This window comes from Fragaria vesca, unplaced genomic scaffold (assembly GCF_000184155.1).
Source record: "Fragaria vesca subsp. vesca unplaced genomic scaffold, FraVesHawaii_1.0 scf0513160_u, whole genome shotgun sequence".
Lineage (NCBI taxonomy): Eukaryota > Viridiplantae > Streptophyta > Magnoliopsida > Rosales > Rosaceae > Fragaria > Fragaria vesca.
This window is the reverse complement of record NW_004443448.1, coordinates 830,501-846,367: the sequence shown is the minus strand read 5'-3', so window position 1 is coordinate 846,367 and position 15,867 is coordinate 830,501. Positions and strand designations below refer to the sequence as shown.

General features: G+C 39.5%; 2 protein-coding genes across 2 annotated transcripts; one reads left to right on the top strand and one right to left on the bottom strand.

Annotated features, from left to right (window-relative positions):
- The first annotated feature begins 3,485 nt into the window (after nucleotides 1-3,485).
- Nucleotides 3,486-6,560, top strand: LOC101297985. The gene is made up of 4 exons (XM_004310150.1): nucleotides 3,486-3,953; nucleotides 4,376-4,807; nucleotides 4,945-5,254; nucleotides 6,001-6,560. The coding sequence occupies exons 1-4, from the start codon at nucleotides 3,486-3,488 to the stop codon at nucleotides 6,141-6,143; spliced, it is 1,353 nt and encodes a 450-aa protein (XP_004310198.1). The 3' UTR covers nucleotides 6,144-6,560.
- Nucleotides 6,561-10,537: 3,977 nt separating this feature from the next.
- Nucleotides 10,538-14,379, bottom strand: LOC101301166 (cyclin-dependent kinase G-2-like). Its single transcript, XM_004310004.1, has 7 exons — nucleotides 12,478-14,379; nucleotides 11,841-11,976; nucleotides 11,666-11,754; nucleotides 11,370-11,481; nucleotides 11,180-11,286; nucleotides 10,941-11,083; nucleotides 10,538-10,867 (listed from the first exon to the last, which is right to left on the bottom strand). Exons 1-6 carry the CDS (start codon nucleotides 14,145-14,147, stop codon nucleotides 10,987-10,989), a joined length of 2,211 nt encoding a protein of 736 aa, XP_004310052.1. The 5' UTR covers nucleotides 14,148-14,379; the 3' UTR covers nucleotides 10,538-10,867; nucleotides 10,941-10,986.
- Nucleotides 14,380-15,867: the final 1,488 nt, after the last annotated feature.

Sequence of the window (15,867 nt, the reverse complement as noted above, 5' to 3'; positions counted from 1 at the left end):
GTTCTCCATTCAGTGGTGGAACTCGTTTATGGGCAAGGCATGACAGTGCACCTCTTCAAGTGTAGATGGTTTGATACTAGGCCGCAGAACATGAAGACCAATCAGTACGAAATATTATCGGTGAACACTGCTACAAGTTGTTACGAAGATGACCTGTTCGTTTTTGCCACATCGGTGAGTTTACAAAATGCCTCAATAATATTATGTATTACATTGTTAGTTTCTCGAAAAACTAAACTAATAAACGGTTAAATGCAGGTGTGGTTTGAGGTTCCCGAGCACCTGAAAAACAGGTGGGCGGACGTTGTGCATGGGGGAAGGTACGTTGGGAAGTTAATGAAAAAACAAAATTGTATGTGATATTAATAATATTTCTAATATTTTTGTTATATCTGTAGGTATAAGGAGTGGAAAAATGAGTTGCGGACCCACTGGACTACGCACGGGAACGCACGTTCTGGTACCCTTGTTGAGTTCCAGTATAGGGAGTACGAGTGGCGTTGGCTTCTGACATCAGAATTCAACAGCCCTCGTAAATAGGTATTTTAAAAAATTAATTAGTTAATTTGTCATTAAGTACGTCCGTTTTTAAATATTTTACTAATTAGTTTTTTTTTTTCTTTGAAGGCCGTTTCCTGGGCGAATACTCAGAACCGGCAACGCAACACAAGGAACCATCGTGTCGGTTCTAGACTGTTCGCTGTCTTCATGGACGAGGCGGCCAGGAAACATCCATAAGTCAACCGGTACGTCTATACGTACGAGAAGGCATATCTTGACGCCCAGGAGGATATTGTAAGTCATCTTACGTTTTTAAATTTTAAATTTTACTTATATATATGTCAAAATGTTAATTAATCATTTGTTTCCTATCCAATTAGGCGAAGGGGAGGCTAGTGACGAGGTGATGAGTGCTATAGTGAGGGAAACATGACCGGACACGCAAGAGGAAGAGATGTCCGAAGCCATGTCCCGGATCGACACTTCGGATCAGAGGGTTGGGGCGAGGATCATGGGCACGGCCTTCCCACCGCGAGAAAACAACTTCTACTGTCGGGGTCTAGGAAAGAAGGGCTAGGGGGTCCTGAAGACCACTTCAGGATTTCAACGAAAGGCAGCCTCGACCAGTAGCAGGACGACTCAGCTAGAGTCGAAAGTTGAGAGACTACGGGAACAGCAAGCTGCTCAGGTTGCCGCTCATGCCGCCCAGATCGCCGACCAGAGAGCCTATACTTCCGCGGTATATGCCGCCCAGCAGGCCCAGCAGCAGCAGATGTTCTAGTACTTGCAGGAGTTTACAGCTGCCCAGCTTCAGGGACTTCTAGCTCCGCCCATGCCTACGCCTATACCGCTACCTCAGCCGCCGCAAACTCCTCAGCAGCAGCCCCCAGAATCGGATATTGATTTAGACCATCTAGATTTTGTGCAGTTGATTAATTATATAGTTTTATGTGCTTGTTGTTGGTTATATGTATGGAATTGTTTTGGTGTATTTTGCAGCTTGCTTGGATTGGTAATTTAGAAATTTCGGGTTATTTTTTTTTTTACTGGAATGGATTTATAGCCGACAAAACATATAAGATACTCGTCGGCTATAGTATTTCTAATTTTTTTTAATAAGGTTTAGCCGACGAATTATGGCATGTTTCGTCGGCTAAACCATTCTAACGCCGACGAAACAGACTATATTTCGTCTGCTATAGTTATTTTTTTAATGTTTTATTACACACTTTAGCCGACAAATATCTTAAATGTTTCGTCGGCTAAAGTATCAGACTACGGTCGACGAAACATTAAAGATATTCGTCAGCTAAATTCTGGGACAATAGCCGACGACGTTTTCTAGTTTCGTCGGCTAAAGTCATCGCTGACGACCTTTTCCCTACGAAACTATAGCCGACGAAGGCTCGTCGGGTAAGATCTTAGCCGACGAATTAAGCTAACAGGCCGACGAAACTTTTTCGTCGACTAAAGTGCTTGTCCTGGTAGTGTACCTAGGTTCGAATCTCAGCCGATGTTAATTAGAGTTAAATCTCAATTTATTCTTGGTGGCCAGAGCTGATAATATCTCTCGATGCGGATTAGTCTTTAGGCCTGAAAAACCTTTAAGAATACCATCATTGATACTCTAAAAAAAATAACAAGAATCACTAATTTTGTGCTATAATCTAATGAACATTTATGGGTAATAGATGACTCACCAGCTCCTTCTAATCTTTATGTTTTTCACAAGTAATCTCTTTCCCCGTATACACCTCCACGGCTCCACCTTACACACACGATCACCGTCGTAATCATGCCACCTCCAATTCCCCTAACCACTCCACACTCCTCTTCATAAGTCATAACCATCACTCAACTAACCCGATTATTAAACCAAAATTGATTGGAACAATCCTGCTTAGCTTCACATGGACTCGGGTCAGTGATTGTCCTTGGTGTTCAGCCCAGATTGGCTGAGCCGAGTGCGGCGTATAAGGTACAAATATTTGGCGGGAGTTCCAAAGGGTTAAGGAACTGGACAGACAGATTTGATTGTTGTATTACCACTTAAACAAATCACAATGAGATCACAGATCCGACACTACTAGTGACTCGACTTTGTCTCTTTCTTTCTTCTTCTAATAACAACTAACATGGTACTTACACTGGAATATGATTCCCTGACTTTGTGATTACCCGTCACCGGTGGAATTACGAGAAAATAAGGTAAATATATACCGGTCAGCTTCACGTTAGCAACGATTATAAAAATTAGTAGTTATAATATAAATTGAGATTCTCATTTGTAAAATAACTGAATTGCCGATTACGTGAGTGATAAACATCAAATTCTTATATCTTTATATGTAAGTAAATGTGTCATAAAAATAGATACTGAAATCTTGGTCTGAAATAGAAATAATGAATTACATCAAGCTCAACCTAAAACAGGTCCATGTCTAACACCCGAAAACAGACTAAGCCAGAAACTAACAAAACAGTAAGAACCAACAAGGTTCAAGAGGAAATCAAATCAAACAAGCCCTGGATGATTGGATTTGAATGGTTGGTGTCTTGGTGACTACCTGGTAACACTTGGCTTAACCCTTTAGGGCCTGACTCGTAGATTCTGAAGCTAATTCTACAAGACTCCAAGTAAAGCATAATGATATCTTTTCAAAGTTCCCACTCCAATAATCGTACGGTGGGTGATCAACTCACTGAATCAATCGGCTGAAACTCCTTGTCAGATGAACTTAAACTAGTCCAATGAGGTCATGCTGGCACACACCTTTTCAGTTTTGTTTTGATATTAAAATAGTACAGTAATGTTTGCTCAAAAAAAGAGGAACTTGAATTTCAAGCCTGGATTTTTCTGATCAGATTCTTAAACCTCACCCCAATCATTCAACTTTTTCCTACATAAACCCCTCGAATCTCAACTGGGTTGCCACCAGTTTTGCTCCAAACCCATCAAAATCCAATCTTTACAAACACCATTCATGGCTGACCCTCATACTAAAACAGAGGACCTCCCACCACTCCACCCCAACACCACCACCACCCCTCTTCTCGATTCCAACCATACCCACCACCCAGAAGAACAAGGCCTCGAAATCAAAGATACCCAGTTGGATCAAACCCTTCAAAAGCTTGAAGCTTTCCTCACTCTGTTGGGTTTCAACCAAACTTGTATTTTCAGCTGTATACTATCTTGGTTTGCTTTTGTGATCATCGGAGTATTGCTTCCGGTGCTTGTTCTTGTGATTTTCAACTGTTCTGATTGCGATAAGTTCCAGATTGAGGGGTTTGAGCTTGTTATTGTGGGCTCTCAGGCTTGTTTGGCTGCTGTGTCTTTGCTTTGTTTATCTCACAATCTTCGCAAGTATGGCATTCGGAGATTCTTGTTTGTTGATCGGTATACTGGCCATATGGTTCGGTTTCGAAACGATTACATAAATCAGATTAAGGTAAAAGCATTGAATTGATGTTTTGCATAAAGCATATTTGAATTGGTCTACTACAGTCTATTAGTGGTTGTGTTATGAATGTGTGTGCTTTGGATCGTATATTGTAGATTTTGTAGATTGTATCTTTAGTTATATATATCAACTCCATATGTGAAATGTGGTAGTTCAAAGTTATGTCAGTACCATGGTCTGGATTGTGAGCCTAAGTTTTTGTCTTTTGGTCTATCTCCATTGTGTGATTGTTAATGCTCATAAGCATAGCACATTCACTTTTTCTGCTTATCTTTTTAAGAGTAAGCAGAGGCTGCAAATGTCGAGAAGGCCTATTTAGTTTCTAGTTATTGTCAGTTAACTGCTATTTTGACTTGTATAGATATTAGTGATGTACTAAAAAGTTTCGCTTGGATCATATATCGTCACAGGGTTCTTTTCGGTTGCTACTTTGGTGGTCACTGCCATGTTTGCTGTTGAAGACTATACGTGAAGTGGTCCGCATGCTATATGTCCATCATGATTCATGGTGGCTCTCAGTTTCTATTTTATTAGCTTTGGTTCTATCATGGACATACGCGAGTACAATCACCCTCACAGCCAGCATTTTGTTTCACTTGGTCTGCAATTTGCAAGTAATCCACTTCGAGGATTATGGGAGGCTCTTGGAAAGGGAATCTGATGTTTTGGTATTTATGGAGGAGCACATTCGGCTTCGGTATCACCTCTCTAAGATAAGCCACAGGTTTCGGATCTTCCTACTTCTGCAGTTTTTGGTTGTCACATCAAGCCAGTTTGTGACTCTATTTGAGGTCACTGGATATAGTGGAAAGATCACATTCATTAATGGTGGTGATTTTGCTGTAAGTTCAGATATTTGTTACTTCACATGCTTGTTGTGTATCTCTTTGCAGACTCTAATAAATCATCAAATATCATTGCTCATTTGTAAATATTAGGCAGTAAGAAAAATTTCCTTCTGTTTGCCCCAAATTTCCAGGTCTCCACAATTGTTCAGGTAGTCGGGATTATTATTTCTCTACACGCAGCAACCAGAATTTCTCACAGAGCCCAGGCCTTAGCATCACTTGCCAGTAGATGGCACGCACTAGTAACATCCAGTTCTAATGATTCATCTCACAACAGAAATTCAAACAGTACGGGGAACCTTGAGGCTGCCAACACAATTAACTCGCTGCATCTAAGTTACTCTGAGAGTGATTTGGAGTCGTGTGATTATTATGTTTCAATGCCTACAAATACACAGCTGGCTTCATATATGTCCTCATATCACAGGAGGCAAGCTTTTGGTATGTTTATCTTTCATTGGTTCTGAAATCCATGTGATTCCCTTTATCCAATAACATTGTTTAGATTAGACATTAGTCATGGTGTTCATTTTGGAAAAAAAAAAAATTCTGCTTTCTTTGATGCCATGATCTACATGATACAACCTTATGATGAGAGATAAATCGACAATTAAATGCAATATGAACACAAACCATTTTCAAAATTTAACGTGGTAGGTCGGGGTTTAAGCATTACACTGTATGATAGTTTGATGATTATCTGTTTGAATCGACTGATGAGAGTATTTACTATTTTGACTGTCCTGTCTTAAAACAATGTGGAAACATCTTTGACGAAGCTTAATCATTGGCTTGCCTGGCCCTCCTTGGCTAGTATTAGTTGCCTGGCTGTTTGTGTGTTTCTGTTTCTGCTGTTCTTTGTTTTCAGTTTCCGTTCTCCTCTGTATTTGCTGGTTTCAGCCTCTTTGACTCTTTATTGAATTTCTACAAAAACCAAAAAAAAAAAAAAAAAAAAAGGAACAAAGCTTAATCATTCTTTTGAGGCTTCATAGGCTAACCCATGCATGCATGTTATTTCGCTTCTATAAAAATGAATCCTTGTTTTCTTAGTATGAAGCAGCTGAGTTGTCTTGTATTTAATTTCGTTGCGTGCCTTCTATTGCTAAATTTGTTCATACTCATGTGCTCATATTGTTAAAGCTCTGTTAATTGTCATTTGTCTAATGCTGTATTTCTTGAAATTCCAGTAATGTATTTGCAAACTAATGCTGGAGGGATCACAATATTTGGGTGGACAGTTGATAGAGCCCTCCTCAACACAATCTTCTTCATCGAACTATCTCTGATTACCTTTGTGCTTGGTAAAACAATAGTTTTCTCATCGACTTAACAGGTGCCTGGTTCCCACTCTTACCCAACCACGTTAAAGTTGGGAAATCGGCAGAACCAACAAGAAAAACTATGGAATTACAGCACAATTTCTTCAGTCTGATAGTTTACTGCCACAAAAGATTAAGGTTTACCCTTTCATTGCTTCGATTGTTTCCCCATGACATCTATACGAAGCTCTTTGCATTACCATTTGGTTCACAGATGCTTCCTTCTTGTTTGATATACCATAGGCCACAGAGAAATAGGAAGAGGCTTGCTTGTTGTAAAGTTTAAAATGAGATACCCAGAGTCGGGCTTATTTTGTTTGTGTCAGTAGCTGTAGCCATCACATGTGCGCCTGTGTATGTAAATTAGTTGCGATTGCACCAGAAATTCAGCATCTTTTTCTTTTGGTCAGAAGAAATTCAGCATCTTTAAAGGCTTTATTCTAGAACCTAAGTACATGCTTCAAACTAGTTAGAGTATTGAAAATAGTTAGTATATTGAAAATGACAGGGTTCTTGGTTAAGCAATGGTCGATAACCGTGTTACTTCAGTAACATCAATACTTCGAAATAAAATCAAAATGGACACAGATGGGGGAAAATTTAGCTTCATGTGCTGGCTAGTTGCTTCAACTTCTTTTCCTTTTGCCATGTACATAAATAACATAATAGAAAACTGGAAATCATACCTCTAGTCCTAACTAGCATACAACTAGATTCTGATACTCCTTCCCGGAGATGACTTTTTTCATGACACGGTCTGGCCGAATTTGGCTGCCATTATTCAAGAACTTGAGGTATTCTTGGAGAAGCCACTCAGTAGCGCCACCCCTGGTTGTGTCTCGGTCACTGGGGTAGAATTTTAGTGCCTCGTACTCCAAAACACTATCTATGGCACCACTTCTCCATTACCTTTTTTTATCTTAAACCTTCTTTGTATCACCTCATCATCAGTCTCCCAGCTATACTTCTCCCGAGAATCATTTCGTTTTTGTTGCTTGAAAGCTTGACCATAAGAGTGTTGCCCCTGATCATCCAAGTGATTTGATAGTGTTGCATTGTAACTAATTGAGCCAGCCGAAATCAGATGGAGATATCGGAAACAAAATTGAGGAGATTTTGGTATCTACAAAGCATTCCTTAGAACGTGTTTGAGTTAAAGATCCTTGTCGACTATATTTGAGTTTACTAAAGAACAAAAGTAATGAGACATGGAATAGGGCAAAACCCAATAAAACTTGCGGCGGTTGATGTCATTATTGTTGGAACACACCGAAATTGATTTTAGATACTGGGGAGTACAAGAGTCATGATCTACTGCATTAGATAATATCCCTTCAAGTAAAGAAATAGGCAATCAAATTGCACCCACCAAAGTCACTATGCCTAGATTTACATTTCACCAAGAATTCGGATTATGAGGCTGTCGGTAATATATTTACACCATGCCCATAATTTGGGTGCTACCCGCAATACGCTCAAAGGCATCAAGACATTGAGCGTCTTGACACTCCCTACATAGCTCACTTGCCGACCAATAAACTTACCAGCAACGTCTAGATCAACACCAATGTCAGGTACAATTTCACCAATGATACATGCTAATAACAAGCTTGGATCATAGGATGTGCTAGTAACAATTTAAAGACAAAGCACGCAGCAGAAAGTTTTGTACATCTCTCTTGACTTGCAAGGTAGTGAATGGGGGTGCAAAAGCTTCAAATTGACGCATCTTCATTGACGCATATAAGTAACAATAAGCAGATACCAAAATGGAAGAATGCTGCACTTATAACAAAGGATCTTGTATTTCTAAGTTGAGACAGATGTTACAGTGCTCTACGAAGTAATTGCATTGAAAATCCATCGGATCTTGGGTAAAATTGGAAGCAAATTTATAAGACACATGGAATAAGTAGAACAAAAACCGCTCTATTGATGGAGATATATTCCAGGATTTATGAGCAACAACATCAAAAGGACCTTTTTTTGGGTCTGAAACATCAAAATGACTTGAACAAGGTAAACATATTTGTAGCTTTGAAAAAAGAAAAATAGATTACTATCGAACAAACAAACTAAATAACGGGAGGAACAAAGTCCACTGTGTCAGGCTCTCAGACCATTATCTTGACTCAATGAACTAAAACTGGCAGCAGACTGAAAAGCTTAAAACTCTTTTGTTCTTCCTATCTTGATTCTTGAAAGATAAATGCCACCAGACATGTTAAGACAAACAAGACCACACTATTCTAGCATAAATTATCATGAAAAAAGAGGCTCAGAAATGTTGAGATAAAAGAGACCACTCTGTTATACCTTACAATTATCTTTCTCGTCTTTACAGCTTCCTAATACGGTGACGATGTTTTAAAGAACCACCATGGACTCTACTAGAAGTCCTAAAGTGCAAATAAAAGTTGCCACAATGCGGTGACATCGAATAGTCACACCACTAAAAGCATACTATACAGTGCTAGTTTTATAAACCACTACTTCAGTCGACCATATCAAGGATCAAAATCCCAACTTTTCACTAATCAGTTTTCAATTAACATATATCCTTGCTCGTTAAACTCCAGATTTTCAACAAAAAGAAGTACATGTTCCACCTGACTAAGTTCAAACACGCCCATTATGAAGTCATTTAAAATACCCTTGCCCTCCATGCCTTATGAGAAGTTTGAGGACACTGAATAATATAGAAATGTCCCTTTAGGCAATTCCATATATTTGACAGCTGTAATATTAGGATTACTCTGGTTTTAATTACGCGATAAGTGAACTAATCAACCCAATTCTCACAATTGTCAAGGAAAATTCATAACTTTCCATATTACCTATCCTCAAGTGACATAGAAGCAATCTTCAATGTAGACCAGCTATGTTCAAGTGATACTGGTTATGCCATAGTGGTTGCTTTTGTCTATTCGTCTTCAATAACAGTGAATGACACAAGATGAATATACAAAAGCAACCACTATGTGCATAACTAGTATCACTTCGCATTTCAACACCTAGGCCTTCAGTTTTAACCAGCATTAATTTTCATTCCATTAATAAAAACGAGACAGTAGCGCAGTAAGAAAGGCCACAATTTTGCACCTGACATTTTGTCAATGTTAATGCGAAGTGTCCAGGAACAGAGACCCGAATCTTTTTGCCTTTTAGCGTATTTCTTAAAACTCTTCTGGAAAAATAACAAAAACCAAATACACTCAGAAATCATTCACTTCAAAAATCCGAAAGGATTCGGAGAAGATAATACCAATATCTAAACAAAGATGTGCATAGTACCTCTAGTGAGCCTGTGGAACAACTAATTGAAGTTCTATAAGTTCCTGTAAGTGCAGGAAACCTCCTCAACCTGCTTGCTTTTGATACTGCAGTGACATACAGTAGATATGTCATAAACAAAAAAGTCAAAGCAATCAAACGAGAAAAAACATGGAGGATTCTTCATTATTCACCAAAATGGGCAGTCCATCTAATTTCATCCAGTATTGAGAGGGTGGAAACACAAATAATCCTACATAAAGCTGACATGGCCACTGAAGCAATGAAGATTACATTGCTATAGGTACAGAAGTAACCCTAGGTAGAGAACATTTCGGTTTCCTTTAGTTAATAAGATGATTCACTATTCAAAGTTTGCAAACAGAGAATGGTTACACCACTACCACATTATGATATTATCATGTAAACACCCAAGACGATACAGAGAACGGAAAAAGGCTACAGCTCTCATATTATGATTTTATCAAGTAATCAAGTATGTGCATTCCAATTCCTGCTATAATATTTATTTGTTGGAGAAAGTTACATTCCAGACTTTTCTTGAAAAAAAAAAAATCAGACCTAATTAATCCTAAAAAGATTGAGCATTAAAGTAGCAAGGTATATCTGATAACATTTTATGTGCTCTTTGAATCACTACAAGCACATTTACATGAGCATTAACTGAAATTAAATTGATCTTAGCAGCAAGCTGTAGGATGGGTTTGAGGTATAATGGGCCTACTTCACAGCAATTTTTTTCAACATACACAAATATAGGCTAGTGACTCAAAGAAAAGAAATGCATCAGACAAACCACATCTGACTATTGTTTTCGTGTTCCATCTTCCCCTTTTCCCCTTGTGGAACTTTGATATCAACAAACTGCTTCTGAGCAGATGAATTTACTAAACCGTACTAGAATTTTTAAACGAACTATTTCATGTGCAAGGTGTGATACTGGTAGAAATAAGTAACCTTAAAACACATTCTATCAATGTAACTACAAACGGTAAAAATAAAAACATGCCATCACACATTTAATTAAATACATCCCCCAAACATTCCACAGATATCAAATCAACACATTACCTTCAAAACTACATGCTTAACTGTCAATATTCTTCGTCAAGGAAAAGCAAAGAACTCCCCTCCACTTCTCACCAACCGTCTCTTGCAAACACAATGTGAATATTAAATATGTCTAGTATAACAGATAGTGCTATTTGAAACCAAAAGAGAACTGTTTACAATGTACCAATGAAAATATGTTACATACACAAGTTTCAACTGATTTCTTATAAGACAACGCAACCATGCCACAACTAGCAAAGAAAGCAGTGTCATAGATGCATTTCTAAAAGATAATCAAATATGAAGAACAAATTGTTAACCTGCAACAATTCTGGTTGACAGGAGGCTAAAAAAATACAAATCTCCGAGCCAAATCATGGGCAAGTGCCTGCTAAAAAAAGAGAAGAAATGACCGTCCTGACATAGAATGTTGTAACTTCCGTTCAATGCATGTCTCTCACCTCGGCCATGCCCATTGATGTATTGAGGCCATTGATCTGATTTCTCCTAGCCAAACACGCCCCCAGTTCCTATACCCCCTTGCAACTCCTTTCTCCGTTGCTCTTCCAGGGGATCTGGACTCTTCAACATTCTCCGTGAGCGCCTATTTGAAACAGCGATAAGTTGATTTGATGTAGAAAATAGAATCAAAGTAATACTACTGGTGGATCTACTTTGCACATTGTAGCTATTAAGATACCTGTCTTGAGCATGTTGAGCAGGAAACGTGGGCATGAAATCTTTTGTCTTGGGAAGAGGGACTTCACGAAACCACTCATGATTCAGAGCAGCATCAGCAGTAATTCTCTGAATAAAATATTGAGGACCTTAATTAGTAACTATACTAACAACTCCAGCGTTCCAATAGACAAAACAGGAAACAAGCTTGCCTTCTCGGGGTCATATGTTAGAAGCTTATTCAACAAATCAAATCCAGCTTCAGTAAGAACTGGAGATCCAGTAAATGAAGTAGCTGGGAACTTCTTGCGCAAAAGGTTAAACCTGAAACAAACAGGTCAGTAGTTAACATAAGTCAAAACCTTGATAACTGAAAGCATCACCAATGGAGGCCAGATAGCCAGGTCAGAATCACCCAAAGCTGGAAGCCTGGGAAAACAGCGGCGAGAATAAGAACACAATGTTATCGAAACAAAGATTGAATAGTTTGCCGAAATTGTGTACTTACTGATGCTTAACAAAGTTGACCTTCACTCCAGGAAGCTTGGAAAACCCCGGCCAAATAGTCTCATTCGGTGTGCCAAGTATCTTAAAAATCTGTAGTTATCATAGGAAACAAAATCATATAACTTCATAATGTGAAAGAGTATAACCAACATTGAGCAGATCAATTAACAACTCACTTTGTCAAGTTGTTCAAATTCAGTTCTCCCATTGAAAAGGGGCTCCTTTGATAACAGCTCAGCCATGATACAACCTAGTGACCACATATCGATGGCCGTTGAATATTCTCTTGCACCCAACAAGAGTTCAGGCGCCCTGCATTGAGAAAACATTAATGAACCAATATTTTGCCAATATACATATATATATATATATGTTCTTTCATATAACTTATAACAGATACAAGAAAAGCAAATGGCAAAGCTTAACATAGATTACAACGGTGACACAAATGACAAGTAGAGTTTGAATAGTCTATATCATATTAAAGACCGCATGGTCAACATACATTGAACCTTTGAATTTTAAAGGACTCTACCATAAGTAACAAACTATTCCATAGATGCTTGCTAAATGCTTACATTACATTATGCATCATTAACAAACAAGAAGTTGCAGATGAGCATATTAGGATCCAAAAAAAATTCTTCTAGCTAGAAAGAAAAAACAAGCTAAATTGATATTTAAGTAACTCGATAAGAAAAAAGGAAGCAACTATAGAAAAAGGAGACCCATTTAACTACAGGTGAAAGTAAAAAATCAACTGTGAAGTTAATAACTCGTGGAAAGCAGATGAGGATGGCAATTACAGCTTACCTGTACCAAAGAGTAACAACCAAATGAGTATATGGTTTCAAAGGACTTCCATATTGACGAGCCAACCCAAAGTCACAGATCTTCAACTCACCCCGATTATTTAAAAGCAGGTTAGATGTTTTCAAATCCCGATGAAGCACCCAGTTATCATGAAGATATTTGACACCTTCCAATAGCTGGAGCATAAGGCATTTAACTTCACTCGGGCTAAAAGGCTGCTTCATTGTCTCCATGAGTGCTTTAAGATCATGCTCCATGTATTCCATCACCATAAAAATGCTATCAAGGTTACTGCCCACCACTACTTCCTTAACATCGACAATTGATGGATGATGAAAAGAGAGAAGAATGTTTATTTCCCTCAGAGAAGTTAATGGAAAACCTTCTCTTTCCTTCTCCATCTTTACCTTCTTCAATGCCACAATTTCGCCAGTTCTCTTATCTTGGGCCCTATATACAACACCATAAGTCCCCTCATCTATCTTGTTTAATCTCTCAAACTCATCAACACTTCTACAACCCTGAAGCATGTTTACGACTCTTTGTGGAGGAGCTGCAGGTTCTGGTGCCTCAGGAGAATCAGGCTCATCCTCTGAACTAGTATCGTAACGTCTAACACTATCATTAGTACCATGATCCTTGTCAACATCCATATAGTCATCCCTGTCTGAGTCATTATCAGGATAGTCATCCCCACTGGACCTTCCACGGGGATCTCGTTCATCTGACTCGGACGATCTCGCCCTACCTTGTTCAGACCCATCTTTCTTAAGCTCCCCTAGCTCCGGAGTCAATGAGCTGTTGCGTACTCTGTTTTCCACCGATCCTAAACCAGGCATTTTCCTCCTCCTTTTAGGAATTTCCTCACTTTCCGAAACTCCGTCTTCATCACCAGGAGAACTATTTCCTGCTGCCCATCTTGAAGATGATATATTTCGGGTCGGAACATAATCTTCATCTTCTATCTGCTCTCCTTCACGAACATCCCCTAATTTCTGATCTGGTGAAGACAACTCCACCGGAGACTCATACACACCATTGCTAACAGCCTCAGGTGCCACAGGAGACTTAACAGGAGAGGAAGGTCCTACATTATCAGCTTCATCCATTTTACCCGAAGATATCTGTACCCTGCTATCTGAACTAACATTAGGAGACTGACGAGACACCTTAGCAAGTGGTGGTGGAGGAAGAGCAGTTGCTGTCACTGTCGCAATCCTACTACTCTTCAACAAACCACTCCCTCCTTTATCATCTCTATCCCACACAATAGGCGAAAACTTCCTTTTCCTCTCTTTCGGAGTCTGAATTCCATTCTCCACCACCTTCATAACCTCAACATCCGTTACCGGCTGCGACCCAGATTCAATAGCATCATCGGACCCGCTCTCACTCGACAATTCACCAGGCTCCCTGTCTACAGCCTTAGCCGAAAGCTTGACCCCACGGCCAGCGCTGCTGCCGGAATCACTCCTACTCGAAGAGGAGCGATACCCACCATTCTCCCGAGCCTCCTCCATGGACCTGGGCCTGATTCTGTCTCTCAAATCCCGAACTCCCCGGCCATTGTCAACATCACGATTCCCATTCGCAGTTTGCCGCAATTCGAAACTGGACTCTCGCTCCCTGAACTCGTTTTCGCGATAACCCCCGTGTCTCCCAGCCGCCATATAGCACCAAACGGAATAGGGGAATATCCAATTCTCAACCGCAAAACCCTAACCCTAAACCCCCAATTTCCCCAAATTTGAAATTCAAAAAAGCCACAAACTTTGACGAATTGAAACCGGAAACGGGCTCGGATCCAAAAACCCAAAACGAGATTAATAAAACAAAGCAGAAAAGACTAACATTTAGTACCGCGCAGCCTCGATCATGTGCGAATGAGATTGGGGAGAGTCGAAACCCTAGAAATTGGAGGATGCAAGGAACGAAAAGAAAGCCTAGAAATTGGTAATTAGAGGAATTAGAGTTGAAAGGGATAGATGGGTAGGATGAGAGATGGGGAGTTGGAATGAAGCGAAGAAAGGAGAGAAGGAGAAGGAGGAGAAGAATGTGGAGAAGGAGAAGTGCTTTTGTGCGGGTTTGAGATCAGATTTTGGGCCTTTTTTTGGGTTAGCCGATTTTTGGCGTCTCATTTTTTCGTTTATATATTTTCTTGTCATCTCTTTATTTTATTTTGTTTTTTTTAAATAATGAGAATAGCTTTCTATCTTTTGGCAGTGAAAATTGTTAAATGTGGAGCATTCATTGTGTGTGACTTCTGGTAATGTGGCATGAGTTATGAGTTATTTGGCAGATTTTGATTCTTATGTATCTATCTATGGAGAACTGGAAAAATCTTACGTGCGACGGCCGTGCCACATGGACAGTACAACCGACCAGTCGTAGGCCGATGCGTTGTTTTTTTTTTTCTACAGCCCTTCTTCTTCCTCCCATCCTCTTCTCCGGCGAAGCATAGCAGGTTCTTTCCCTCTGCCCAACTGCGCCTCAAACCTGAAACCCCCGCCGCCTCCACCATAGCCTAGCTTGTAGAAACCTGCCGCCATCGAGCCGCGTGGGATCGGTTTCGCCTGTGACCGGAGCCGTGCCAGTGGCCGGAGGGGATCGGTTTTGCCGGAGAAGAGGAAGGGAGGAAGAAGAAGAGCTGTTAAAAAAAAAAAAAAGACATGCGTCGGCCTGTGACTGGTCGATCGCATTGTCCACATGGCACGGCCGTCGCACGTAAGATTTTCTCCTATCTATGTGGTGGTTCATTATACGATTAGTGTTTTGGTACTGAGACGTAAAAACAAGACACGATGCATGATGTATTGTATATGTGTGAGTGTAATTGAGAGAGAGACTTGTCATCTTGAATTCAATATTTGTTTTACTTTATTTTTAGAAAAGTATGTGTTCAAATAAGTAGAGAGGATCAATTGTGTGGAATTCTTGTGCATTTCATAAAGTTATGGAACGATTAGCTCAAGTTATTACTTGAATGTCTATTATGTATCTTTTAAATTAAACTGATTTTGTTGTAAACCGTTTTCATCTTCTTCTTTTTTTTTCTTTTAGTTATCGAAATTCGGAACAAGTTATATTTGAATTTGGCTTATTGAAACACTCTAACTTCATCCAAGTATTGGCACGTTACCATTTCCTAGTAGGGATGGCAATAATCCCCAGCGGGTAGGGTACCCACGGGTATTCGACCCTAACGGGGAAGATATACGGGTATAAACGGGTAACGGGGATGGGGATCCTTAGTATTCGGATTCTTAAATCGGGTACGAGGCGGGTATGGTATTTTGATATTCGTCCCCATCCCCACCCATTAAGGATGAAAATATTATTATATATAATTATATAATTTATTATTATATATATTTATATATAATTTATAAT

What these genes read in the sequence shown, in the direction of transcription:
- LOC101297985 (XM_004310150.1), top strand. Translation starts at nt 3,486, where the DNA reads ATGGCTGACCCTCATACTAAAACAGAGGACCTCCCACCACTCCACCCC. An exon ending in TTAATGGTGGTGATTTTGCT is followed by an intron (nt 4,808 to 4,944) that starts GTAAGTTCAGAT and finishes CCAAATTTCCAG; the next exon opens with GTCTCCACAATTGTTCAGGT. An exon ending in TCACAGGAGGCAAGCTTTTG is followed by an intron (nt 5,255 to 6,000) that starts GTATGTTTATCT and finishes TTGAAATTCCAG; the next exon opens with TAATGTATTTGCAAACTAAT.
- LOC101301166 (XM_004310004.1), bottom strand. Translation starts at nt 14,147, where the DNA reads ATGGCGGCTGGGAGACACGGGGGTTATCGCGAAAACGAGTTCAGGGAG. An exon ending in AATTTGAACAACTTGACAAA is followed by an intron (nt 11,755 to 11,840) that starts GTGAGTTGTTAA and finishes TGATAACTACAG; the next exon opens with ATTTTTAAGATACTTGGCAC. An exon ending in GCTCAACATGCTCAAGACAG is followed by an intron (nt 11,084 to 11,179) that starts GTATCTTAATAG and finishes TGTTTCAAATAG; the next exon opens with GCGCTCACGGAGAATGTTGA.